General features: G+C 39.7%; 1 protein-coding gene across 1 annotated transcript in view; it reads left to right on the top strand.

Annotated features, from left to right (window-relative positions):
• plch2a (phospholipase C, eta 2a) overlaps positions 1 to 27,774 on the top strand; it is a 243,904-nt gene that overhangs the window by 3,943 nt on the left and 212,187 nt on the right. The window contains 1 exon segment of the mRNA XM_034145637.1: positions 587 to 1,087. Coding sequence (XP_034001528.1) covers positions 934 to 1,087 — 154 coding nt within the window. The 5' untranslated portion in view covers positions 587 to 933.

Genomic DNA, 27,774 nt, shown 5'->3' with positions numbered 1-27,774 from the left:
GCCCTCGGGTTTTAAGCCTAGTCTTAGGCACTATCAACAGCAGCTGGTCGGCCGACCTTAAGGCTCTGGCTGGGTTGTAGCGCTGGAGGAGTTCGGCTATATAGGCCGGAGCCAGCCCATTTAGGGCTTTGAAAACAAATAAAAGGAGTTTAAAATCTATTCTGAACCGAACTGGAAGCCAGTGCAGTGAGGCCAGAATTGGGGTGATGTGGTCACGCTTTTTATGGCCAGTGAGAAGACGTGCAGCTGCGTTTTGGACTAGCTGCAGACGTCTAATTGAGGCCTGGTCCATACCCACATACAGAGCGTTGCAATAATCCAGTCTCGAGGTAACAAAGGCGTTAATAACCCTTTCTAGGTCTTTAGGGTAGCGACCTATGGCTAAAAAAATGGCTGTCCTCTCCCTGCTTTTAATTGAAAATGCTTGAAAAAACAAACAAATGTGTTCATATAACCTAAGGTCACTGATAAAATACCATCCAAAAATGTTGACCCCCTGTATCATGTCTGTTTTTACTTCCTGTCTCTGTGTTTTCCCTCCTGTTTGAGGTTATTCTTCACATCTCTCTTTCTCTCTCTGCTGTAGGGGTAGCAGCTTGGCCTGTCAGGGATTATGTTGGGAACCGGAGGGCTAAACCATCTTCTTGAGTGACGCCATTCATCATAAACTGCCCTTCGCATTGAATTTGAGGATCTGGTCTGGCAATCTATTGTGGAATGTGAAGAAGACTTAAACCGTGACAACATTTTGGATTGGATTTTAGGATTTTTCCCGCTTCAGATCAATCTAGACTGACCCAGTCACTTTCCTTAAACATTTTCCACTACTACTGAACTTTGACAAGAGGAAGTTCTCAGACTGTATTCGTGGTGTGAGGTCAGCAACAACACATCTGTCCAAACTGTGGACGTGTCTGTAAGCGATCAGCAGTGATGGAGTCTGTGGCAGCCCGGATGGCCATGGACACCGACTCGCCCAACCTGTCCCTGAGGTCCAGGACTACCGTGACCACGGACGGAGATTCTTATGTGAGCACTTCCAGCCTTCCCTGCAGCCACTTCCTGTCCGCCAATGTCATCAATGTTGGTAAGTGTTGCTTCTGTGAGAAAGCCGTGCGTGGTGATGAGTGCTTGTGTTGTTGATGAAAAGTGACAAAGTGCTGGAAGTGTGAGGATGTTTCGCTGAGTTTCCTCTGCTGGCTTGTGCTGTGTAATGCTGTTTAACTTCATGCTTGTTGTTGGTTGGCTCAAAACGAGTTGGGGTTCAGCATGCCTTGATTTCAAAGGGGAAATCATTTGAAAATGTGATTATCTTATTGATGAACACAGGACAGACTTTAGAAAAGGCTTATGAAGGTCTGACGGTGATGTCAGGTAGTACAGATGTCTGCTGGAGGCAGCAAGGTGCAGGAAGAGCTGATTGTGTTTAAGAAAGGTGGACCAGGTAATGATAAGATGATAGAAACACATGCATCTTGGATGGATTGGAAAATGTGCTTATGTACAAAAAGATATTGTGTTAATGTGGAAGACACATTTGCCCTTTTCCATTGAAGCGGTTCCAGGGCATGGAGACATGCCATCCCATGTTCTCCTTAAAGGTAGGGTAGGTAATTCACTTCAGAAACACTTTTTGTTATATTCCATGGAATGCTCTTAACATCCCGATAGCAATGAATAAATGAAATGCTTTGACAATAAATATATACAAATATCTCATCTGTGGAAGCCGTAGCGCTGTAAAAAGCAAGTCCAATTATCTGCCTCGGCCCGCGGCAGATAATTGGATGGCCTACCTGCCTGCCAGCCTTCCATCTCGTGCACAAACTTATCTCGTGCCCTCATTGGTCATGCTCGCGTTCGTGTGTGTTGGACGAGGGGCTCTGTAAGGAAGTCTGAAAGAAGGGGCAGATTTTTTTCGGTTGTTTACTTTCAAATTCTAGCTTACTCGAGCTGGTTTCTCCATTCTTACCTACCCTACCTTTAAGTAAAGGGGAGGTCCGTTGTACAAGACCCTGAATTTTGTACCTGTTCTTTTTGTTTTTTTCCACTATCTGAATGTTATGTGTGAGCAAAACAGAATTTCAGCTGCAGGATAGGTATAAATCTAAAACGACTGTTGACTGCTGTTTAAAAGTTGGAAAGAAAACAAGCTCTCTGTCAAACACACATTTATGACACCTAACACTTGTTGTTCAGCAGGATAATCTCCACATATTAATACCACTTTGTGAACTTGGAAGTGTAAATGCAATTGACTGGAGTAAAAAGCTAACGCTAGGCTACAAACAAACTACATCACATTTGCATGGCTGCACATCACCACCGCTAAGCTAAAGGCCGACTTGTGTCGGGGTGATGACATTTAGTATTTTATTTAGTCACTTGTCAGCAACTGCCATGTAATGACACTTTGAAAAACTCATAAAAAAAAAACGCTTACTTCAAGATCAGTAAACAGCAAGTTGTAAATTGCTGACTCATTTCATTCCATGCACCAATCCATAGAGTGCCAGAGTGACTCGTCCTAAAACCCGGAAGTAAACTCCTTCCGGTTCCTTCGACAAAAACCTGTGGTAGACACAAATTGAATAGACAGATCACGTTTTGTACATGTCTACCCTACTTTTATAATTTTCTAATCATAAATCTATCGATCATAAATCTATTGATTAGATTTATGATTCGAAAATTATAAAAGTAGGGTAGACATGTGAAATGTGGTCCAGATGGAACCAAAGTGTGTTTGTGCATATTCCTCTCTTTGGTGAATAAGCTCCCTGATTGATTCTCTGGTCTTAACAAATATTAGCTGATGTTGAGAAAAGTCGCGGTTAAATTGAACTGCTTTTCAAAAGTTTTCAATAAGTGATGATCCCTCAGATTTTCCTGCTGCCAAGTAGTTTTGTTGTTACAGTGCAGTAATATCTTATCATGTGCTTTACCTTTTGGATTTTCACTTTGGCAAGTTTCCAAAATTCTGCATTGTAGCTTAATCAAGCAAACGTATTTATTCTTGTCACAGAGTTGGATAGAGTCCTCCTAAATAATGAAAGGATTGCAAAGGTCAGGAAGCAGCGTGTGTGTTTCTGGACAGGCTGAGTGTTGCTCTGCAGACCAGAGAGAGCGGCTGATTGATCTGTCTGCATGGCTGAAAAGGACACACATCACCATCATCAGAGAGCGTTTGGTGCAGAGCTGAGCTGCACGAATCAACACATTTACAGCCAAACCTTTACAATTAGATTTATTTTCTAAGGATAAAATATACGGGACAATTTCAGTGAAATTTGACATTAGGGAAATGTGAAACAGTGAACAGCACTCCAAACTGAGTGATTAGAGTAAGACTATCATTTATCAAACTAACATTGACTATATAGAAATAAATGACAGTTTAACCTGTTAAGCCCGATGCCCCCGCGGGCAGGGGCACAACACAACAATATTTACGAAACTGTGTCTCAGGGCTTCTTAACATTTAACAACCTATTAATGTGTCATACCCACTTAACGGGAAGAAACTCAGCTATCAGACAATATTAACAATTTTTTGCTAAACGAAACACAAGGGTAATACCAAGCCTCTGACTTAGCACTAAGCGAAGAAAATGCTAACGCACTTAGCACATAACTCACAGTAGAGATGTTATACTTTGTGCAATCTGCACAAACTAGATATCATATGAAAGCTGATATTCCGCAGATTCCAATGGTATAAGTATCCTCACTGTGCGACCAGAACTCACGGCAGCGAAAGCAAGCAAAGACAACACACAACTTCACTTTACGGGGCCAAAACGGCAAATACGCCTTACCTTTGCTGTTTTCTGATCAAAAGTTGTGTTCAAGGGCATTAAAACGCATATACACGCTGCTGAAGGTTAATCCAATGTCTCTGTGTCACTTTGCAATGATTACTGATAATCCATCATAACATTTATGTCAATAAACAGAGTTTTCATATACACAAAAAAAACTGACTTTTTGGTGTAGTAAAATATATTGAATTAACTGTCATACTTTTTACATGGTAATATCAAGATTCACAAAGAACTAGAATTTCTTAAGTAACATTTTAAATGTATACACCTTTTATTCATGTAATACATTTACAGTGTGGGAGGAGTACGTTTTATTATATATTTACTCATACTATTTAAATGATTTATAGTCACTGCTCATAAACCTTAAAATACTAAGTAAATGTTAATCTAAAACCATAGTAGCTGTTTGAATCCGCGCATGCGTCTTGACAAGACAAGATACCCGCGATTTTGGACAACGGTTCAGTTAGGTTTGCACTTTGAAGGCTGTCGGAGGAGCTGCATGGCTGGAAAAATAAGTGTTGGTAAGTTATTGTCTCTCTGTTTAAGACTTATGATAATATATGTGTCTTTGTGCATAATAGCCTGATTCTTGTTTGCTTGAACCATGTTAACGTTTCTGTGCATTAGTTCACAAAGTTGAGAGATTATGTTTTAGATATGTTACGTGCTGTTAGCTAGCTAACCTTAACTGTAATTTACCAGATAATTAAAAAAAACACTCACATGCATCTAAAGAAGGTTCCACGTTTTATTTCACGTCTATACAACTAAGGGCATAACAGTTGGAATAGCATTGTCAAAAGCAGAGGAGAGGAAAAGTAATGTTAGCTGAGTTAGCGTTAGCCGCAGTTTTCCAAAATTAGCTTTGTCATCCTGTCAGGTTATGGTTACAATGGATAAAGAAAAGACATGGACAGAATATTTTTAAACATTCAAAAAAATATGTACAGAAACCGAAGAGGTTACAGTGCTTGCATTATGTCAAAGACGCCAATCTATTGTGTTGTATCTATGTATATCTATTAAGGGTGTAATGGTTCACAGAATTCACGGTTCGGTACGTACCTCGGTTTGGGGGTCACGGTTCAGTACGGGTTCGGTACAACAAGAAAAAGCAAAAAAAAGTCCCAAATGTATCATTCCAGGTTTGTTTTTATTTATTTTGAACAGTAGTGCAAGTTTCAGTTTAAAAATAAGGAACTTTAACATTTTGAATAATTAACTTTATTACACAGTTAAAAACAAACCACAAACAGTACCACACACACTCAGGTGGCCATATTATCTATAATGGCTGATGTCAAACAAAAAGGTTCAATAAGCTGTAAAACTAAAAAGAATGTCTTGAAAATATTACAAAATAAATAATAAGAAAGTGTTTCAATCACAATCAATAAAAGCCGGGGTCCTCTACTATTGCATAAGGGCGCAGCATAGCCGTTGAAATATATATGCCAAAAGCTTCCGTTACTTCTTTTGGTCTCTCGGCTCTCATGTCTATTGGCTTCTTAAAAGCAGCGGGCATAAGCTGTTGAACTGCTGTTGTCTTTTGCCGGGCTCCGGTGATTGCCAAATATGGGTGATGTCTTCTGATATGATTTAGCATGTTTGGCGTGTGTTACCATTAGCATACCGCACCCCTGTCGAACAACGCCAACACACCGTCCTCGTCCGATCCTCCACTCGCTCTCCATCGTTGTAGTACACAGGGAACCCGAAATGTTCCCACACAGCCAATTTAAAAGAAGCAGGTGGGTCTTCTAGCTCCTGTGTGTTATCTGAACTCGCAATACTAACGTTTCTTCTTCTTTTATTTTGTTCGTTTTGTTGTGTTTTCTTCTTCTTCATTTTTTGTTTAAGGGCGCTGGGCAAACAGATTGTAGGCGCAATACCGCTCCCTGGATTATATATAGTGTAATGGATACTGCCCTGAATGACAGACTTTTCTCCCACTCGTAAAAAAAGGCGTATTCGTCGTGTGACTGCATGTACCGAACCGTGACGTCCGAACCGTGACGGTACGGGACGAATACGGATACCGTTACACCCCTAATATCTATAGATATATTAGCTACTGAAATTAGCATGCTAACTGACTAGCCCTGGCTTTGTAGTACCACTTGTTACTCGAGAGGCGATAGCGAGTCACTGTAGCGCCAGTCTGCCCCAACATGAGAGGACGAAGAAGTCGAGTTGGCCAGAGGGCTTGTCCTGTGCGTTTTGAAAGTAGTTTAATGTATTAAAGTTAGTGGCAGACACGAGAAAACGACTCGCACCCTTGGCTCTTCCTCCCCACCGCCGGGAGACGGAGCCAGCCAGCCGGACCAGCAAACATGTTGCTGCCGTTACACAGGTTAGACCCAGCGCTACCGCTGTTTTCTCGTTTCTGCCATCAATAAATGAACGAAGCGTACACGGACCAAGCAATCCCAAAAGAAGCTAATTCACAGTAAACACACACACACGGCTAACGTAAATTAAACCAACGCCACAAGTGAAGATTAAAAGATGGCAGTGTTATTTTGTTTGAACGGCTCTCAGAGTTTCAACAGCGTATGTCTATCATGTTAGTTAGTAGTAGGCTTTTTCTTTTTCAATAACTGAATAACTTATGCCTGTCAGTAATTTAGAAAATGTTGGATGTGTTCCCCCCCCTCCAATATAAAGTCAACTTTGTAACCTAAAAATGCGACCTGGAGCTCAATCATTCACAGTATAAAGCTGGAATGTAACTAAGTGCATTTACTCAAGTACTGTACTCATTATCAAGTATCATTTGGAGATAATTGTACTTTACTTGAGTATTTTCATTTTATGCTTCTTATACTTCTACTCCACTACACTTTGGAAGACATTGTTGTACTTTTTACTCCACTACATTTATTTGACAGCATTAGTTACTTTGAACCATGAGATTAGTTCAAAAATATAAATCAAATTCTAAATTATGATGTATTATTATGGATTAAGCTACCCTGCAGTATATAAAGTAGTCAAAAATAATTTCTACGTTTACTATAGCTGCAACATTATTGATGCAACACAAATTGGCTTGGGGCCACTGCTGGTATTCTCATGTCAAGAAAATACTTCTTTATTACCATTGCTAAAATATTTTTGTCATACTTAACATTTCTTATAATTATATTTCTAAAATGTCTTATAATTATACTCTAGCTTCAGAACTGAGCCCTCTAGAGCCTCTGAAAGACAGTAAAATGGGCCGGCCCGGATTAGGGCCCTAGGGTCTCAGAGTTAATGATGGTCTTTAGCACATGTGTTCATTCTGCCCTGATAATGAAGTCACTTTGAATGATTCAAGCATTCTATTTTCAGTTGTTTCTCACTTCATTTTTCTTGTAAATTGTATGCAGGAGGACAGCCGCAGTGATGCAACTAAACACGTCCTGAAGATCCTGGTTGTCCATGGTGCTAATGGAGAGGATCCAGTGGATGCAGCCCTCCTGCTTGAAGGCAAAGAGATGATGCCAGGATGCGGCAGTACTGCCAAGGCATGCACGCTGCTTATGGGGCTGATTTATGCCTTAAACCTGGCATACCCCCCAACACTGCGCTACACTTTCGAGGTGTTCCAGAAACTTTTTCTCGGACTGGATGGGATTAAGTTGACCCTGAAAGTACAAGCTTTAAAGTTGAACCTGCTGTCTTAAAGACATGGCAAAAAACTATCTTGGATCATACATCCCAACTGACTTCTTGATATGTACCTTCCACTGTCTTACATTGATGTTTAGCTTAGCTGTTAATCAAAATGTTAAAATGCATTAAGGTTTTAATGGCATACTTAAAGTGCACCAATTCAGAGTGCCGGTTTAAATGTTGCAATTGCTCAGTTTCAGGGAGCTGTATGTTTTTATTGAATGTTTAAAAAGCACCACTCCAAATCTATGTTGATGGGGTAGATTTGTCTTGTGGCAGTGATATTTTTATTTTATATTTTTGACAAGTTAATGTTGGTTAATAGTGATTGAATTGTTTTACAGAACAGCAGACCCATGGGTTAATATTCACTCATATTTTTTTCAATAGAGCAAAAATTACCATTCAAGTCATGCCAATGTTACATTTTTTATTATGACTGCTGAGATTTTTTTTTTATTATGACTGCTGAGTTTGTGCTTATTGAGTATCCAGACTTAAAGGGTCAGTGTAGTATTTGGGGTTTTATGTTATCTTTTAGCAAAAATTATATTTAATGTTGACAAAATAAAGTTTATTTATTGTATTTTAGTTGTGTGATTTGTGCTCAATGTATATTAAATTCATAGATTATTACATTTATTAGAAAACGACCTTTAACCTGTTAAGCCCTGAGCCTGTTTTTCAGGTCTCAGGCTCGAAAATGACATTCCCAGAACAAATGACCATATCTTCCCTTCTAAAAGGGTTAAATTAATAATCTTTATTCTCAAAGTAATGATAAACCTGTGAGTTGGATGTAGAAAAGTCAGAATCAATATAGATGTTTTTTATTTTCAAGAAAATTCAGATTTTACATAGTAAAAAACTGTAAATTATAGTGTCCGTCCAAAAATTCTTTTTTACTTATAGTGAAAATTACCCTTGGATGATGGTAAGGTAGACTAAAAGCTTTAGGAATCCAAAGTACAACATATAATAAGTACCCTGTATCAAGATTGATGCAAAACAAGTGACATTTGACCTTTTTAGAGAGATTTAGCAAAAAGAAACCACTTCTGGGGTCATTTAGGTGGATTTTCCATATCTCTGGAACCCCTCGGTCGATTTTGATGGTTGACACCTCTTTCTGACCGTTAGAGCCAATAGAATCAAAGGGGGAGTCCCCCACACACACTCATTGTGAAAAGAAAAGGTGGGGGCTTCGCGCATGCAGTTTTGCATCAGAGTGAACCTATCTCTAGCTTTGACATCTGGAAACGGAAAAGCAGTTTTATTGCTTATGGATTATCAGAAATCATTTCAAAGGGACACAGACACATTAGATTAACCTATGGATTAATTTCAGCAGCGTTTTTATCGTTTTAATGCCATTGAAGACCACTTTGGAGAGACTACAGAGCCAAGGTAAAAATGTTAGCATTTTTAGCTACCTAGCGTCACCTGTTTTGATGTCCGTTTTTGCTTATAACGTCGCAAATTCGTATAATTCAGTGATAATGTGGGTACCCATCGATTCTGTGTCACCTCACGATGTGAAACGATGTCATGGATGTAGAGAAGATAAATATATAATTATAAATAATAAGGTTTTGTGAGTGATTTTCTGTGCAGTAAGGTGTTAGCATTTTTTCGCTCGTGGCTAATTCAGAGGCTGAGTGTTAGCATTGTGGTTTTTTTTTAGATTCTTTTTAAAAAAAGATCAGTTAGCTGAGTTTCTTCTCGTTACATGGATATAAAACATTCATAGTTTATTAAATATTAAGATTCCTTAGACGTTGTTTCCTGCAAATGACGCGTTTATCCACCCGGTACCGGGGGGGCGGTGCATAAGAGGTTAAAGATTGCTGTGTGGCGCAAGCTAAACTCTCCTGTTCTTTGGACGATAGCTTGCACATCGACGCACTCCGTGACGGTATTTCATAGTCAGGATCATTTGTTTTTTGTCTAACCTTGCTTCGTGCAAGTGACAATTGTTGTCGTCTTCTCTGTGAATGTTTTTTTCGCTGTTCTTTTTCCATTTTGAGATTTAAATTTCCAGCGGAGAGCTAAACAAGGAAGTGTAAAACACTTGACGCATCTGAATGAATCACGTCAGAAATTGACACCAGCCAATGAGATTTCGTTTTTTGGTTTAAGACCCCTTTGTACTTTCACGATTGGTTGCTGATACAAAGGAAATGACCATATTTGGATCATGGATGTATAATAAGAACTGGATACAGCGTTGGGAGGCGGGGCCTCGTTCATTCCTATGAGAGTTGCTCATTGGCGCATGAAGACAAAATGGCCCAACTTTTGAGAGAGCGAAACGTCACGAAAGTATTCATATAATCATATAATCCGTTCTTATTGTGCATCCATGGGTAAAGGTAAAACTCATGTAGTACTGAACACGTCACATGAACGTGCCGGGCGGCATGGTCCCGTGGGTTAGATCCGCGTTCATAATGGCAAGGAAAATAACTCTCAGAATAACGTTATTAGCACATTTTACAACTCGAGGACCGAATGTTTTTAATAAGGGCTATACAAATGTTCATACTGGGTAGTTTATTTAGTTAAAAAAAAAATAACGATTTACAGACATCTCTTTCCCAATGTTAGTCAATGGGAAATAGTCTTTCCGGACCCAGCGACTGATACGGAAGTGTAGTACCGCCGTTTTCCGGCTAAAATAACTGGATGGCCTACCTGCCTGTCAGCCTTCCATCTGTGCACAAACTTATCTCGTGCCCTCATTGGTCATGTGCACGTTCGTGTGTGTTGGAGGAGGGGCTCTGTAAGGAAGTGGCAGATTTTTTCCGGCTGTGTATTTTTAAATTCTAGCGCACTCGAGCTGGTTTCTCCAAAATTACCTACCCCACCTTTAACTACCGAGCAGCATTTGAAAATGTAGCGCGAACACCACCCCACCGAAGTGAAAAAAACTCTTCTGAACTACTAATGCCCCACTGCCACATTTTTTATTCAAAACAGTGAATTTCGCCAGCTGTTGACTAATTTGAAGCAACTACTAAACCACTAAGTATTACATGTTGTGTGTGTCTCGTCCATGAAAGCAGGCTAAATTAGCTAGCACGCTAATTAGCTAAACTGAAACACTGACGTTAGCTAACGTTCGTTTGATATCCACATTAAGCTGACAAACTAACAGGGATTTACAGAGTTAATAAAGTACACAAATATACTTACATGATTCAAAATCCACGAGTATTCATATTAGACGAGGGTCCATGCTCTCTTCAACTGGAACCGGCTGCTTTTTTTTAAATGTCTGCACTGTGCGCAAACTCCTCTGACGTCATTGAGGGTGTCGCCCACCTTTACTCACATTGCCCAGGTATATTTTACTAGCTTTTCACAGGTTGTAAGTCAACACATTACTTTAGTTAACATTTACTTGGTGCTATGATTTAAATGTACTTGTCAAAATGAAGATACAAAAATACTTGCAAATTCAAGTAACACATTAAATAAAAGGAGTGATTTTGAGTAAAAGAGAATTATCTGTGTACTATCCCATCATTCAAGGGTGATTTTCACTATTAGTAATGGTTTTTCTTTGGACGGAAACTATAATTTACATTTTTTTACTATGTTCAATCTGAATTTACTTTAAAATAAAAACATCTATATTGATTCTGACTTTTCTACAGAAAATACTTGCTCTCAAAGCAAGTATCATTGCTTTGAGACAAGATATTATTAATTTACCCCTTTTAGAAGTGAAGATATAGTCATTTGTTCTGGGAATGTCATTTTCGAGCCTGAGACCTGAAAAACAGGCTCAGGGCTTAACAGGTTAATTGTTTTTATTTCATTTCTCCCTGTTTCAGCAATGTGCTATGCAAGACAGATAAATAACAATAGACGGAACCAAATTATTAAATAATTTTGTTTCTTTAATTGGGAAATATTTCATATATTATCTACAGCTAACACAGATAAAACATATAACATAAAAATACATTAAGAAAAAGTAACATTTATTTCCACACACAATTATAAATACCTTTGCAGATTAATTAATGAAAACAATATTGGAATAAATGAATATGGAAACCAAAGTACTGATATTATTAATTCAGTTCCTGGGTATTTGTGTTTAGTTGCTATTTATTTTTCTACTTCCCATGTTGCCTTTGGGCCTCCACATCTGCCACTGTAACGGGCTGTAATGAGGTTATGGGTCACTAGCAGGGTCGAAATTATACTTTCAGTCTCCTAACGTATATGGCTCAGGGTGACAACTCATCACTCGTCAGTAGCTCGGGGTCAATAGATAAAGATAAGAGAAGATAAGACAAAACATATTTGACTACAGGGAAATTACTGTGCAGAAGTTACAGTAAGAAGAGTGCAGAATAGTATCTATATAAAAGATGACCTGACAATTTGAAAATGCCTTTATGCATATTATATTACATGTTACTTGTTAGACACTTTTATCCAACGCGACTTACATACTCAATACTGTGGGCAATCCCCACAGGAGCAATTTGGGGTGAAGTGTCTTGCCCAGGGACACAACGACATGCTGACTGCAGTGGGGTTTGAACCTGTGCTCCCCTGATCCGAACACCACCGCACTAATCCACTGCGCCACACACCTCCATATATATGAATAGTACAGGGATGATAGGATCAATTAATAAGGAGCGATATACCATACAGTATATATTCCACACATATTTGAAGTGTAGCTTTTCAATATCCATGTTTTTATTGTATTCTATTGACCAGTCACATGCTCTGCTACAACCTGCATTGACTGACATGAGCTCCTCTGATTTGGAGGAATTTGGTGATTAGACCAAACACTGGCAGCAAAAAGAGCCTTGCCTTGCTGCAGGCTGTTTCAGCACAGACGGACAAGAGAGGGTCAAACTGAGTTAAAGCTCCCATGTCATGCTTTTCCGGTTATTACCCGTCCCCTTGTGTGTTATGAAGGTTTTTATGCATGTAAACGGTGTGCAGAGTCAAAACCCTCAAAGTACACCCTGTAGCGAGTAAAACTCTAACACAGAAAATACCTCCCCAAAACGCCTCGTTGGAGATACGTCACTGCCCATTTGATTCTTCCGGGTACCGCCTGATGTCAGGCGGTACCCGGAACGAAATGGACCAATCCCGAAGAGCTATGGCCACACCAGCAGCGGCGTGTTCCTCCAGAGGTTCGAAGAACGGCATTTCACAGACGAAAGCTTCCAAAACATTGCCCAGTTTGAGGCCGGATATGCACAGCTTGTTTGGACCGTTTGGAGCAGGGGAAGATCTGGGTACACAACCTGTAAGTTTGCATTGTTATTTGTGTATTTATCAAACAAGACTGTTTAAATGTGTAAACTGTGTTGGACTGCTAAGCCATTGACACAGTGCTAACTGTGCTAACTAAGTTGCTAGAGTTTCCATATATCAACTCTAATATCAGCAGATGGCCTTGCATACATGTATCTCATAGCAGGAGAATGTCTGCAGTCACACACACGGAATACTCATACAGTATACTGTACTGTGATTTACCGTACATTGTGACCGTACATATACTGCATGTAGCTAACGAGGCTAGCTGTATGCTAGCGCAAAACAATGTATTCATGCAAGTTACATTGTATGGTAGCAGAATACCCGTATACGATTGCAATTATAAACACGTTATTGCTAGCCTAATATGAACCACTAGCTTTTGTTCATAGTAGTTTTATTACACTGCATTATAGTTGCCTTTCCTCCAAGCTAACGTTCATATCGTGTTAGCTACCAAGGTAAACAAAGCTAGGTTAGCATATTAGCAGGCAAGCTGTTCATTACACAACTACTACTAACGAATCTAAAACAACTAAGTTTCTCTAATATTTTGTGATTTGCATTTGATTTCGTCCAGCCAGATCCTGGCGGACAATCCATGACGTGCTAAAAGGCACTTCTACTACTACTGAGGCGTCGTGCTAAAAGGCACCGCACCGACTGTGCGCAGGCAAGATGCGAGGAGGAGGAATGGATGATATACCGTGTGTATATATGTATATTTATGTTCATTTTGTACATTTCTAAAAATAAAGTTTAATGGAAATACTTAGTAGGCCTATCCTTTCTTCCCTGAATTCATATATAGCAAACCATGATTTGATTTCTCATCAAACAGTAGTAGTTTATAACGGGTAAAAATAACTTACTCTTTGTTATGAGCGGCTCGTAGGCCACAACGGAAAGACAAGGAGACATACACGAGTTTACAAAACCACGGCACATTTATTGTGGTAAATGCAAAGATAGGTGGTTGAGAGGATCGCAGAGTTAGTCTTCCTGCAGCCGCTTTGGAGAGAGACTGGGGCCGTAGTGTCCGGAGGTGTCCGTGATCGTGCTGATTAGCCTCTTCAGCTCCACCCCATCGTAAGACAAAGGCCCTGGGGCCGTCACACTCTTCTATAACAACAGTTAAAAATATATATGTATATAAAATATACCGCTGTACCGACGCCATGATAAGACTGATGTTACGCTGAGAGCAGCCGGGAAAAGCACTGACATGGGCGCAGCCTCTCTGGTGGTTGACTAATCAGAACGAGTGGCCGAGCTGACCAATCGGAGCACACTAGGCTCACAGGGAGGGGGGGGGCAAGAGCTCCAACGAGTCGTTTAGTGGAGAAAGTGAATACTGCTGAATACACATGCTTGACAGAGATGCTGTATGCGAAACCAATGTGAGTTTGGAAAATTGCACAGTATAAATCTATTTTAGTATACCTCAACAATGTAATTATGATCAGTGGAAATGGCCATGACATGGGCCCTTTAAGTCGATGGCTGGTCAATGATTGGTCACTTATTTGTTTACTTGCAGCGTCAAACACAATAGTTCAAATGAGTATTGTTGTGAACTGATCTAAAGAAAAGACAGATGAAATCATCAAGGAATATAGAGGCTAAAGATTATTCCTCGTTTCATTTAGTAGCTCTTCAAATCCATGTTAAGTAATGTCGAGAACTTAAAGGGGCCATATTATGCTAATGTTCAGGTTCATATCAGTATGTAGTGTCTCTACTGTGACATGTCTCCATGCTTTAATGTTCAAAAAGCTCTTTATGTGTCTCATACTGCCTGTGCTGCAGCACCTCTTTTCACCCTCTGTCTGAAACCAGAGCCCAGTCTGCTCTGATTGGTGATTGGTCAACCGCTGAGAGACGTCTCGGAAATGTCTCGCCCCTAAGCAAATCACGTACAATGTGTGGAAGAGAAACTCCCTCTGGAGGGAACACAGGGATGTTATCCTTTGCAGACCATTTACATGCACTAAAACCTATAGAACACACTACAGGGAAGGGAAAACCCCCAAAAGCAGAATTGAGCCTCTTCAAATAAATGACCTCGGTATGAGTCATGTATAGCTTGATATGTTGGAAATCCTCAGTGACATTTGTCAGGCTGGACAATCCAATGTAGGTAAACTGCAGAAACATGATTTCAGAGTTAAGCAGCTTCGCAGAGGCTATCTCAGGTTATCGGCTCTCAGCCTTTATCACCTGGATGTGCTTTTTTTTAGGCTGATGCCTTTGCATCCCAAGCTTCAAAGCCTTCACAGTTCACACATTAATGTTGCACAGATAGGCCCTTACCTCCCATTTAATTCTCCTCTTCAAGATACACATTAGCCGGTTGATTAAACACAAAGGGTTTGGATCATGCCAGAAGCATACGGTACACACAAGAGGCACCTCACACACATTTTTCTTAACCGTGACAGAGATACACTTTAGTTGTGATCTACACACAAATCTCTACAGGAAAACCACAGCATAGACTGATTGCTTTGATCCCCCAAAGGATATTTATGACTGTTCTTGTCAGATATTTGAAATCTACGGACGGCAGCAGTTTTAAACACTTGATATTTTTTTTACTATTGAGAAACATAAAGTAGAGAAGCTAATGTAGGTTCAGGCAAAAAGAATGGTGAGTTTTGGCAAATCTTCTTGATTAGCTTTAGGAAAAGATTATGGTTTAGATTCAAATAAATAGGGGACATGGCTACACATGTTACCTGATGTAGGGCCATTGCTAAGTAGTTTATCAACATAATAGGAATCTTATTTGGTGTTTAATTGTGCAACATTAAGGAAATTGAAATGTAAAATGAGAGAGGTTTCCTTTTCTACCCTGCGTCACAATGTTTTATTGACTCATCCTCCACCCCCCCCCCCCACCTATTAAATGGATTGTATTGCTTTGTATAACTAACCAATATCCTCCTCTACTTCTATTATAATTATTAAGTGTTACTATATAGGGTGTGATTAACAACCTACACAGTAGGTAGGAGGGGTGAGTCATGCCAGGGCAACTTAGTAAAACACTCAATGACATTGTATCAGTATCATTTAACCTGTTAAGCCCGAGAGACCCCGGTACCGGGGCACTGCCGCAACATCTTGCAGGAAACAGTGTCTGAGGGCATGTTCATTTAATAAAACTATGAATGTTTTGTATCCATGTAACGGGAAGAAACTCATCTAACTGATCGATTTTATTTTTTTTTCAAAAGAAAACCCACAATGCTAACACTGAGCCTCTGAATTAGCAACGAGCGAAAAATGCTAACACCTTACTGCACAGAAAATCACTCACAAAACCTTATTATTTATCTTTTCACCACATCCAACACGTCGATTCACATCGTGAGGTGACACAAAATCTATTGACACCGAAATTACCACTGAATTATGCGTATTTGCGACGTTATAAGCAAAAACGGACATCAAAACAGGTGACGCTAGGTAGCTAAAAATGCTAACATTTTTACCTTGGCTCTGTAGTCTCTCCAAAGTGGTCTTCAATGGCATTAAAACGATAAAAACGCTGCTGAAGTTAATCCATAGGTTAATCTAATGTGTCTGTGTCCCTTTGAAATGATTTCTGATAATCCATAAGCAATAAAACTGCTTTTCCGTTTCCAGATGTCAAAGCTAGAGATAGGTTCACTCTGATGCAAAACTGCATGCGCGAAGCCCCCACCTTTTCTCTTCACAACGTGTGTGTGTGGGGGACTCCCCCTTCGATTCTATTGGCTCTAACGGTCAGAAAGAGGTGTCAACCATCAAAATTGAGCAAGGGGGGGCCAGAGATATGGAAAATCCACCCAAATGACCCCAGAAGTGGTTTCTTTTTGCTAAATCTCTCTAAAAAGGTCAAATGTCACTTGTTTTGCATCAATCTTGATACAGGGTACTTATTATATGTTGTACTTTGGATTCCTAAAGCTTTTAGTCTACTAACCCATCATCCAAGGGTGGTTTTCACTATAAGTAAAAAAGGACGGACGTAAAATCTGAATTTTCTTTAAAATAAAAAACATCTATATTGATTCTGACTTTTCTACATCCAACTCACAGGTTTATCATTACTTTGAGAAAAAAGATTATTAATTTAACCCTTTAAGAAGGGAAGATATGGTCATTTGTTCTGGGAATGTCATTTTCGAGCCTGAGACCTGAAAAACAGGCTCAGGGCTTAACAGGTGTGATCAGAACATTGTGAGTTGTTTTTGCAGAAATACAGTGCAAATGTTGTATCATCTGGATTTTAGAAACGGACACAAAGCATGGTCACACTTAAACCCTCCAGTAGCTGATACAAACGTCAATGCAAGAGACTTCCATAGAAGCCTTAAACCGGAGAAAATCCTCTCAGAAACCAGCAAGAACTCCCAGGCACATGGAGGGAATACATGTGTGTGAATGAGGGAGGGAGGGGAGGCTGCAGGTGTTGGAAGCTGGATGGAAAAACCCACCCCTCCTATTTAGTCTCAGCTGCGGACTGACGCTGCCTTCAGACACAATTAGAAACCATCTGCTTATCTGCTGCTATCTATATTTGTTCTGATTAGTGTTCACTATTTCATTCTGTCTGAAAAATGCAATAAAATGTCATGTTAAAATGTAAAATGGAAACCATCTGCTCAGTCCCAGGGTGGGTGTGTGTGTGTGTGTGTGTGTGTGTGTGTGTGTGTGTGTGTGTGTGTGTGTGTGTGTGTGTGTGTGTGTGTGTGTGTCTATGGGCGAGTGTGAGTGTGTGTGTGTGTCTATGGGCGAGTGTGAGTGAGTGTACGGACAGTTCGTGCTGCAGTAAGCCAGTATGAGTTATTACGATAATGATAATGAATCACAAAGATAAGCGACTGTGTGATAAGTGGAGGACACATTGAGGACTTTAACCATAATATGGCAACATTATAAGTGTTGTATGAATAAATTAATCTATTAAATACAAAATAAAGTTTAACAATACTGAAAATCGTTTGACACATTTACTACTTATAGTCCCCCGTTAGAAACATCTGGTTAAAGTGGTTAAATGTGTTTTTTATAGATTTGAAAGTAGACTTTATGGCAGCGATGCCTCCTGGGTTACCAGGCATGTCAGTTGATGATAAATACTTTGCCATGTTACCATGAAAACCAAAAACAATGCAGAAGCAAATGTTGCTGCACTATAAAAACTTGAGAGTAGTCCACCTTAAGATCCAGTCCACCTTAAGCTGCAGCTAATGTTGTCCCTGCTAGCTTTGTAGCTAACGGATTCAGGCCTTTTGTTTTTCCAACCCAGTTGAGATTTAACCACACCCACTTCTGCATGACGAAAGCATCAACGCAGCATCAGAGCGTCACCGTTGGCGTTTTCTACCCACGAAATATGAATTTGACAGCTACACTCGGTTAACTTGCCCATGACAGCTTTTACGTTTTTCAGCATGGCTTGCTCTTGCACCGACTGCAAAGGGAGTCGATACAGCGCCTACCAAGGATGGGACTCTGTAGTCCGCTCACCCCCAGTGAAGTTGTCTCCAAGCGACAGGAAGTGAGGGAGAGGGACTGTAGGGAGGGGCATGTAGCTAATTCTTTGTGGTCTGATAAACAGCCCATATCGTTTTTTTCCAAGCTAGAGTAGACGTGATAATATCTCAGCGATGTTAACATTGGGACAACACGTTCTCTTCATATATCCATGACGCAGTCACGCAGACCTACGTTGATGTGGAAGTCGGCGTGGTACAGAAATGTAAGTCAATGGGAATAAAACGTTTGGGCCCAATGACGTCACGGACTGACACAAGTTTCAGTACCACCGTTTGGCCAATACGAAAAATTGCTTCAATATCTGTAGGTTAATTCCCCCTTCACCTTGTCAACAGGTGGTCTTCAGGAGGTGTAGGATTTATTCACAGACAGCACACACTTCACAGCTACCTGCTGCTGTATACACACTTTCTCGCTGCTGGCAGATGGAGATGATTTGCTGGTGGTATGGTGGCAGAATTACAGTTTTATTTTGTGACTTTGCACACAAGACAGCTGTCTGTTTGTTGGAGCAGTTCCACTAAAATGCTAATTGCACATGTGTATTCTCAGTTAAATTGCAAAAATCAATATGAAGCTTGGACACATTTCTCTATTGCTCTGTTTTCTGGGTACTTTAAAAAAAACGTTGCATCGTTTCTGTTTATATATCACTTTCCTTTCTGTTAATTAATTTGCAGCACATTTCCTTTGTTGTATTTATTTTGGAACCCCATTTGTCTTGTTGGCTTTTGCATTGTTCCTGAAGCTGCAGCATGGAAATGTTTTTAAGCCGGCGTGTTTGCCCTTGTCGGCTCTGCAGGGATTTAGTAAAACACACAGTGTTAGTTCATGGTGTTACTATTTGGCTCTGTGATGTCTCTTTAACAACACTGGAGCTCTAGGCACAAAGGTAGAAGATATCTCAGGCTTGCAACACTTGCAAGTATACAAGTTCTGGTTTATCATTTATATTTTGTTTGGCCCTTCAGTTAAAATGATTATTAGAAAGTGAAAAATGCAGGGCATACACTTGTGACTTGAAGTGCAATAAACACAAACATGGATGCTCCATGTTTTACATCTAATGATGTTGGTATAAATAAAAAACATGGAGTTTTCTAAGCTAGTTTTGAACAGTAGGCCTGTGAACACTGTCCTCCAATCTTGCAGTCCGACACCTTTGATAATGAGGTTTATGTACACAGAACACCTATTTTGGATTTCTGCATTTTGACTTTGTATCATTTTCTGAATGAATGAATCTACTCGTGGAAATGTCTTGGGCCTCTAAATCTTGTTTGCCCTTGTTGGCCACCGTATATCCCTCAGCCTAAAGTTGAATTATTCCATCTTTTGATAATTGTCCCCAAAGATGCACTATTTCATCCTGTTGAGTAACCTTTGATTAAGACAATCACCAACAGTTATAGCAACTCACTGAGCCATTTTTCTTCTACAGGTGGAATCATCAGGCTTTTAGCTTGGCGCCACACACAGGAAATTAAAAAAATATATATTGAGAGATGGGTTTACACATTGTTGGTATAATATAGTAAAATGTAGAATAATGTGCATCTATTACCAAATAAATCCTTTAATGAAGCAGACATGATTTTAACTTATCTGGGGTGAATCACTATGTCGCTGCTCAACGGTCACCATACAGTAAGAGGACTGTGGCTTAAGGTACAAATGTATCAAGAGAAAGTCTATGCACTGGATATACAAAGTTGACTCTGAAGTGAGGGGGCGTGCTGAGGTCAAGGGATAGACGATAGGGATAGGCGTCCAGAGGAGACTTTGGAAGGTTTGCAGGGCAGCAGAACTTTCTCTTGGATCTGTTTACAGAAAAGTTCAGGCTGCATCTCTCAGATCAGATACTGGTTCACCTAGAAGTTGTCCTGGAAGATCAAAGTTTTGATTTATGCTGGAAAGTTGCAGCGATGTGATTTATTCAGTTTAGATGTTTTCCTAGATCTGACCAGAGGTCTGTGTGAAATGTTTCTCTTTGTAGGCCACAATGTCTTTGTTATTGTAACTCATTGTTTCTTAAAGGTCTCCTATCATGCAAAATGCACTTTTAATGTCCTTTAAACATAAATATGTGTCCCCGGTGTGTCAGGGAACTCACAAAGTGTCAGAAAACAAAACCTTCTCTCTTTTCCTACGTACCCAAATCTCTAAAAACGGAGCTGATCCAGATTTGCTGCCGATATGACGTAATATCTGAAATGTGGGCGGGCTTTACATACACTGCCCTATCAGAAACGTTGCTATCAGAAACAATGCACAACGTGTTTTGGAAGTAATATGGTCTTTGTTTACAATAGCAAGCATTGCTAACACTCAGAGCTAACCTGTACTGGAGAGAGTATGTGTAAAAAAGCAAGAAATAAAGAAAGGAACTCACCTTGTGGTAAACCCGCAAGAGAAAAAGCATTTGAGCTCCATACTGTTTCAGTATTTTGAGAAAAACACTTCAGAGACATGTTTTTTAATATATTTGTATATATCTGAGACCTATAATATATGCCTAAAAATAGTATAATAGGAGACCTTTAAGACCTGACTGATTTAGCAGCTCCTTTATGTTCTGAATAAATCCTGCATCAGAGGGACCTACGCAACTGTTGGAGCCCCTACTGTACATCTTTTTAAAAAGTTAATAAAAAGTTCACTGACAAGTCCAATGTCATTAAAAAGGCAAAAATAAAAGCAAAGGAAAACAATACTTTGCAAAAAGAAGGCTTTAATTCACAAACTGTGAAACTGTGAATTTCAAACAAACCCTCCAACCAGTCCCCCCCCCCCCCTTTTTTCCACAGGCCACGCCCCCTTACACCTTTGTTGAACTGCACACCTGATTTGTGGACATGGGAACACACTTCCTAGAGAGATACACACTGAACAAATGAAACGTTGACTTTGAAAGGAATAATGTTAAATATAAATAGGTTCAACTTAATATTACTGCTTCAAACTAACCTAATACAGTTATGTGAAATCTGTTGACATAATCATTTGAATTAAAGTCAATGTTTCAGTTATTTCAGTGGACATTATAAGCCATTGTTCCCCTTACAGTTGTGGCAGTGTCACAGTCTGTTTAATGCAAAGGAGCTGAGCCAAAACTAAAAGTTCTTCCTCTCAGAAAGTAAAGATTATTAAAGCAGTGTTTTTATGGTCTGTTTTTCTTTCATAAACAGGCTATATTTGATTATACCCACATTTTGACATTTTTAATATTGCCTTCCGCACTTAATTTTCTCACAACGTAGGGAGAGAGTATTGTTTTTTATGAAGATCATCTGTCAGCTCCTTCATTGTAATAAGTAGGTAAATGAGGTAAGCTTTACACTCCACAGTGCACACACCAGAGGGGGGCAGTGCAGCCCCCTCCTCTCAGTCTGACAGAATGGTCTTCTGCAGAAGGCAGACGGAGCCTGGGGTTGCAGTCGAATACTCCAAAAATCAGCTCCTAACGTCTATCCCTATCGTCTATCCCTTGACCTCTGAGTGAACCGTCACGGGGTTAAGGGATAGTGGATAGGAGAATTCAAAAGGATTTAGGAGAAGAGACTGCGGTACTTTAGAGAATCCGACTGCACTTTCACTATCCGACGTGTTTATGATGCGCCAGCGGACGTCATAAATGTGCGTCTGCTGCTGTGGGGAAACTATGGAAACTAGTTTTCTATACAGCGGACTACAACATGATGTTTAATAAGAACGAGGGACTACTGTAAACTCATCTAGAGACTCTGCACCGTGCTCTGATGCTGTTGTTTTATGCTTTATGAACGGGGACAACAGAGAAACATATTCTTCATGACCAAAGTTGGAATTGAAATAAAAAAGGAAAGTGAAACTTATGCTCGTCACCCTCTCCCTCCGGTCCACATTAATACAAATGATCCCAATACGTATGATTGTATGAAAAGATCTTAAAATCAATACAAATGTATTTATTATAAACGTTAGTCCTTAACATCTATCACTCATAGCCGGAGTTTGACATTTGCGCTTGGGGGGGCAAACCTTTTTTACTGACGTCAGTACACAGTCCCAACTATTGCGTGGGGTGCTACGGAAAGTACGGATACAGTAGCAATAAAGCCAGCGTTCACCACACTGAGTATGACTTTTCCACATACGAACACAACTCGTCCCGTCATGCACGCCTCATGCCCGCCATACACACACACTCATATGGAAGGGGCGGTCTCTCCCCCCAACAACAGTGCATTACATAACTGTAAAACTTATCATAACTGTGCACATCTTATACTTATTTGATAACTACTATATCCCTTGGTTACTTGAACACGCTACAATATTATTAACCAGTGTCCTACTTAGTGCAGAAGTAGACGCCTTAAACGTCCCAGAAATTGGACGTTTTAAAAATCGCTGCATATCCATTCCTGCTAATTATTGTAATACAATAGCTGAATCACTTGTATGCAAAAAGAAAGCGAGGGAACTTGTGTCCTTAACCTCAGACGTCACACACACACGTCACAACATGCGACTGCTCAAAAATGAAATTATTTCAAACAACACATGATATTATTCAGATTTGTATTGTAACAATCATTTTATTACATCTATTAAAATATTGATATACGAAATATTTGTATTGAAACAGTTTTAGACGTAGTAATGCTGTAACATATTTCCCCCCCTGCCCCCCCGCAAAATCCGCCTATGCTATCACTGTGTATATCACCATTCAAACATCTTTTAAAAGTTGAACAAACCCCACACAGCTCAGTAAAGACTGAAATGTTGACTTTATTTGATCATTTCAGTAAAAACTAACGTTCATATTTCTCTTTTTGATTATAATACTGATGAACGTTCAAAACAAAGCACTTTGGCAACTTACCACATACGTTTTAAAATGCTTAATAAGCACCGTAACTTTCATGATATCATTTCTCGGTCATAATCGGTTGTTTCCGTGAACGGCCGACTGTTGTGTGACGGGAAACTGCTGCGGCTGCAAGGCATTGTGGGGCAGCATTTTCTCCTCTCCTTTCGTAAAGGGAGGTCCAGTGGTTCCTAAGCTAAAGGAGGTTATAAAGGAAGTTTGAAACCTCCTTTCCTATCATCTAGACTAGAGAATTGGAACGGCACTTATCATGGCTGCCACTGAGGTACTTCCGGGTCATTTCACTCCGTTAGGAAGGTTCCTAAGCTAAATGGACTATTCGACTTCAGCCTGGGTCATTGTCTTGGCATCGGACTCTTGGTAATGGAAAGCTGATTTCTGGAGGGATGTCTTCTATTATATCTCCTCTGTTAATCTCAGCGATGAGGAGCAGGTTAATGAGAACATTTCCTCACTGACCCCACTGTGAGGGGCTTTCTGGTAATGTGGATTGAGTTGGATGGATTCGGATTTGTTTATACTGGAATATAAAATTGTGTTTATAAGTAGATCTGGATTGATACAGATGGAAGGAAGAGGACAGTATTTATGTGTATGGAAGGTATTTTACTTTTCACCATGCAATGTGAGATTTATTGGTGTAATGTAGGGGTTAATGAACCTCAATGCCAGTCTGTCTATATTTAATCTTCTTGCAGATTAAAATACTTTATCATTTTTTTTAGAAATGCAAGGCTGGAAATATTAGTAAACAAACGGCGTGTCATTTTAAGTTGTAAGCAGGTATTTTCTTATTTCCAGTACATGATTTGTGTGGCCAAAAACCATCTCAACGCAGATATCTTTAGAGAAAATAGAAAAATATTGTAATACGTAAATGAATAATGCTATTGGTGATTCCATCTTCAGCTTTTTATGAAGATCTGTAACCACTACTATAATAACATGATGTACAGTATGGATAGCGAAAAAGGCAACCCAATGAAAAGATGAAAAATTGGCAGTTAATAGATTCAAGAGGCATGGATAAATAATTATTTAAGGTGTATTTTTAACATGATATTAAATATATTTTGTTTGAATATTACTTTTTTTTTTTTTACCAATACCTGTATTACACAACCCCTCTACTTTTTTAACAAATGAATGAATACAAAAACAACACATTTCAAACCTGCCTCCCATCAGAATCATTGAATGGTTCACACAGGAGCACACGTTTGAAGATGTTGCTCCTGTGGAGGCCAGCGTGACTTATGGGTACCCATAACACCTTTCACCTTTCTCTGCATAGGTCGGTATGCTTTCAACAAAGTTCTCTGACATCAAAACTGCAGTCATGCCTCTGACTATTTCTGTCACTTTCCAAATCAGAAATCCCACCAACATGCTGCTCTTCCTGCTGTGTGTAGGTGTCTGTCTGTAGGTGTCTGTCTGTAGGTGTCTGCCTGTAGGTGTCTGTCTGTAGCTGTCTGTCTGTAGCTGTCTGTCTGTAGCTGTCTGTCTGTAGCTGTCTGTCTGTAGGTGTCTATCTGTAGCTGTCTGTCTGTAGGTGTCTGTCTGTAGGTGTCTGTCTGTACGTGTGAACGCTCTCTAATGACAGGCTTTTACCCACATACTGAAACACTACAATGATAACTTGGCAGGCTTGGGGAGTAACAGAAAACATAATGGAGTAAAAAGTGAACTGTATTCCCTTACAGTTACTTAAAAGAAGACGTAATCAGATTACTGATTACTGACTGGCATATTTAAAAAATGCTGGATTACTAGCAGGATTACAGTGTTAGTAAAACCTAAAAAGATCACAGTGTCTGTTGTAAAGGATCAGATGTTATCTCTTCTCTGTAAGCTGTACTGTTCTGTAGGCTAATACGTTAAGTGTGAATCTATACGCCTACTGCCTGAATCTGCTTTATGGTTTTCACTTTCTTTGCTTCATTTGTTCTGTTTTAACCTATTTGTTCATAAAATAGTGAGGGGGATCTGACCAAAGTGTGTAACTGCATTGTAGCATATCAAAGGTGAACAGGTCTGTAGTGAGGAGGAGAAATTGGGCCTAATGGGCCCTTCATCTTATTTTCTTGAGTGGGTTCATCTGGACACGGCTTCATTTGACAGGAAAGGGCCTCAAAGTCTGCATTGGATTATGGATCGGATACATTTAATTAATAAAATAAAATAAAGTAGTTGCCCCTTACTATAGTGCCAGCTAGCACGTGAATCTCACCATGGGGCCAAAAAAGTGTATTCTAACCAACATAATAATAATAATATTAATAATAATAATAACAATACATACTGATCTATTTATTCACCATATTCTTTACTATTCCTCTGATTCCGAATCTTCAATAAACAATACAATATTTTGCTTATTGGCAGTGGAATAGAAGTAACTTGAGTAAATGTAATTAGTAGGGCTGCATGATATAAATCGAAAATCTATTCTTAGCTCCATATGAACATTTGTATTATACATATTACAAGATAGCTTGAACTGCGATAAATGATAGACTTTTTCATATACATACGTCATATATTTGGCCAATCAGATGAGCCCTACTGCTTTAGATTGCCCGCCCCCCTGGTTAGTGTCATTCTATTGGCTAAGCTGGTAAAGCCCATGGATTTCAGCTGAAAGGCTGATGGTTGATGGGAGATGAAAATGAAAATGATTGGGGATAAAGAAGCAGAGGAATAACTTGTATGTAAAAGGAACAGCACGTCAGTTATTTGGAAGCATTTTTGTTTTAAGAAAGATTACATTTTACAAACACAGGTTTATGGAAGCCATGCCGAACAGCTGAGGCAGCCGCCAGAAAATGCTTTAACAGTTAAACCCCACGGCCCCGCGGGCGGGGGCAAAACGCAACATCTTGCAAGAAACAGCGTCTGAGGGCTTCTTAATATTTAACAAACTATGAATGTGTCATACCCACTTAACAGGAAGAAACTCAGCTATCAGACAATATTAACCGTTTTTAGCTAAACGAAACAAAAGGGTAATAACAAAGGCTCTGAATTAGCCCTGAGCGAAAGAATGCTAACGCACTTAGCACAGAACTCAAGGTAAAATACCCTTATTACTTATCGGATCTGCACAAAAAAGATATCGATTAGCAAGCTGAGATTCCACAGATTCCAGACATATCATCACTGAGCGATCAGAACTCGCGGCCAAACGACAAGAAACAACAACAAAGAAATGTGCTTTACGGAGCCAAAACGGCTAAAAACGTCTTACCTTAGCTGTTGTTCTGATCAAAAGTTGTGTTCAATGACATTAAAATGAGAAAAACGCTGCTGAAGGTTAATCCATAGGTTAATCCATCATCATATTTATGGCAATAAACGTAGTTTTCTATAGAGTGTAACATAGCTTTCGGTTTGGGCAAACTGCGTGCGCATCACTCTCAATCCTCAATGGTAATGTTTAGATCAGGGGTGGGGAACCTTTTTCCTCTCAAGGGCCATTTCAATTTTTACAACAACCTCCGAGGGCCGTACAAATTATTGACCTCTGCTTAAAAAAAAAAAACTAAAATCACAGCCCATTCATTTCACCTTTCTTTCATGCTGTGCAAAGAAAAAGCAACCTCTTAATCCAGATATCTTACCATGACTCGCGTATGCATGCACGTGCACGGCTGTGGCATGACCACCAAAACATAAAGATATGGACACAAGATGTGTGCAAATGTATTTAGTTTCCTATCCATGTGAACATAATTTAAGTGGGGCAGGGGGACCTAACCTCCTCTAGGGGGGTCCGGGGGCATGCTCCCCCGGGAAGATTTTTTTTTTAAATGTTGAAGTTAAAAGCATCAATTTGGTGCACTTTGAGAGCAACATGGAGAGATCTATGGATACATCTCTCAACACCCATATGAAACAGAACTGTAAACAGATTTTCTTTTTCTTTATGGATATTTTACAAATCACTCCCCTTTCAAACTGTATTCTTGTTTATTAATAACTTTATAACTTATAATGATCATATAAAGATGTTTTTGCGTGTGTTTATAAATTACCTCGAGGGCCATATCAAATGGTCTCGCGGGCCGTATACGGCCCGGGGTCCGGAGGTTCCCCACCCCTGGTTTAGATGGATTTAGGAACTCCCCCTCGATTCTATCGGCTCTAACGGTTCAAAAGAGGTGTCAATCACCAAAATCGATCAATGGGTTTGTTGGAGTCGGGAGGCCTGTTAATTTATTCCGGCAATTACTCAGACCTACTAATTGACCTAAGCTATTGAGTCTATGTAAGTTTACTGCCAGGCTCGGATCCACCTGGATCAGCAAGGTCTCACCTCTACTAACTCCTGAAGAAGCAGGTTCAATTAACTGCTGTATCAATTCAGACGACGCACTAAATCCGAATAAGCGATCCCGAAGGATTCTGGTCTCAGTAATGAGGTGTGGCCCTGCCTAAGTGTGAGTGTGGCAGTGTGAGTGTGGCAGTTGTGCAATCTTACCTTTAAGCAGGAGAGGAGAGCGCAGATTTATTTTAAAGTGGACCTATCATGCTATATTTTAATAATATAGT

Source organism: Trematomus bernacchii, unplaced genomic scaffold, assembly GCF_902827165.1.
Source record: "Trematomus bernacchii unplaced genomic scaffold, fTreBer1.1, whole genome shotgun sequence".
Lineage (NCBI taxonomy): Eukaryota > Metazoa > Chordata > Actinopteri > Perciformes > Nototheniidae > Trematomus > Trematomus bernacchii.
Note: the sequence above shows the minus strand (reverse complement) of the source record. Positions and strands in the feature narration are given on the sequence as shown.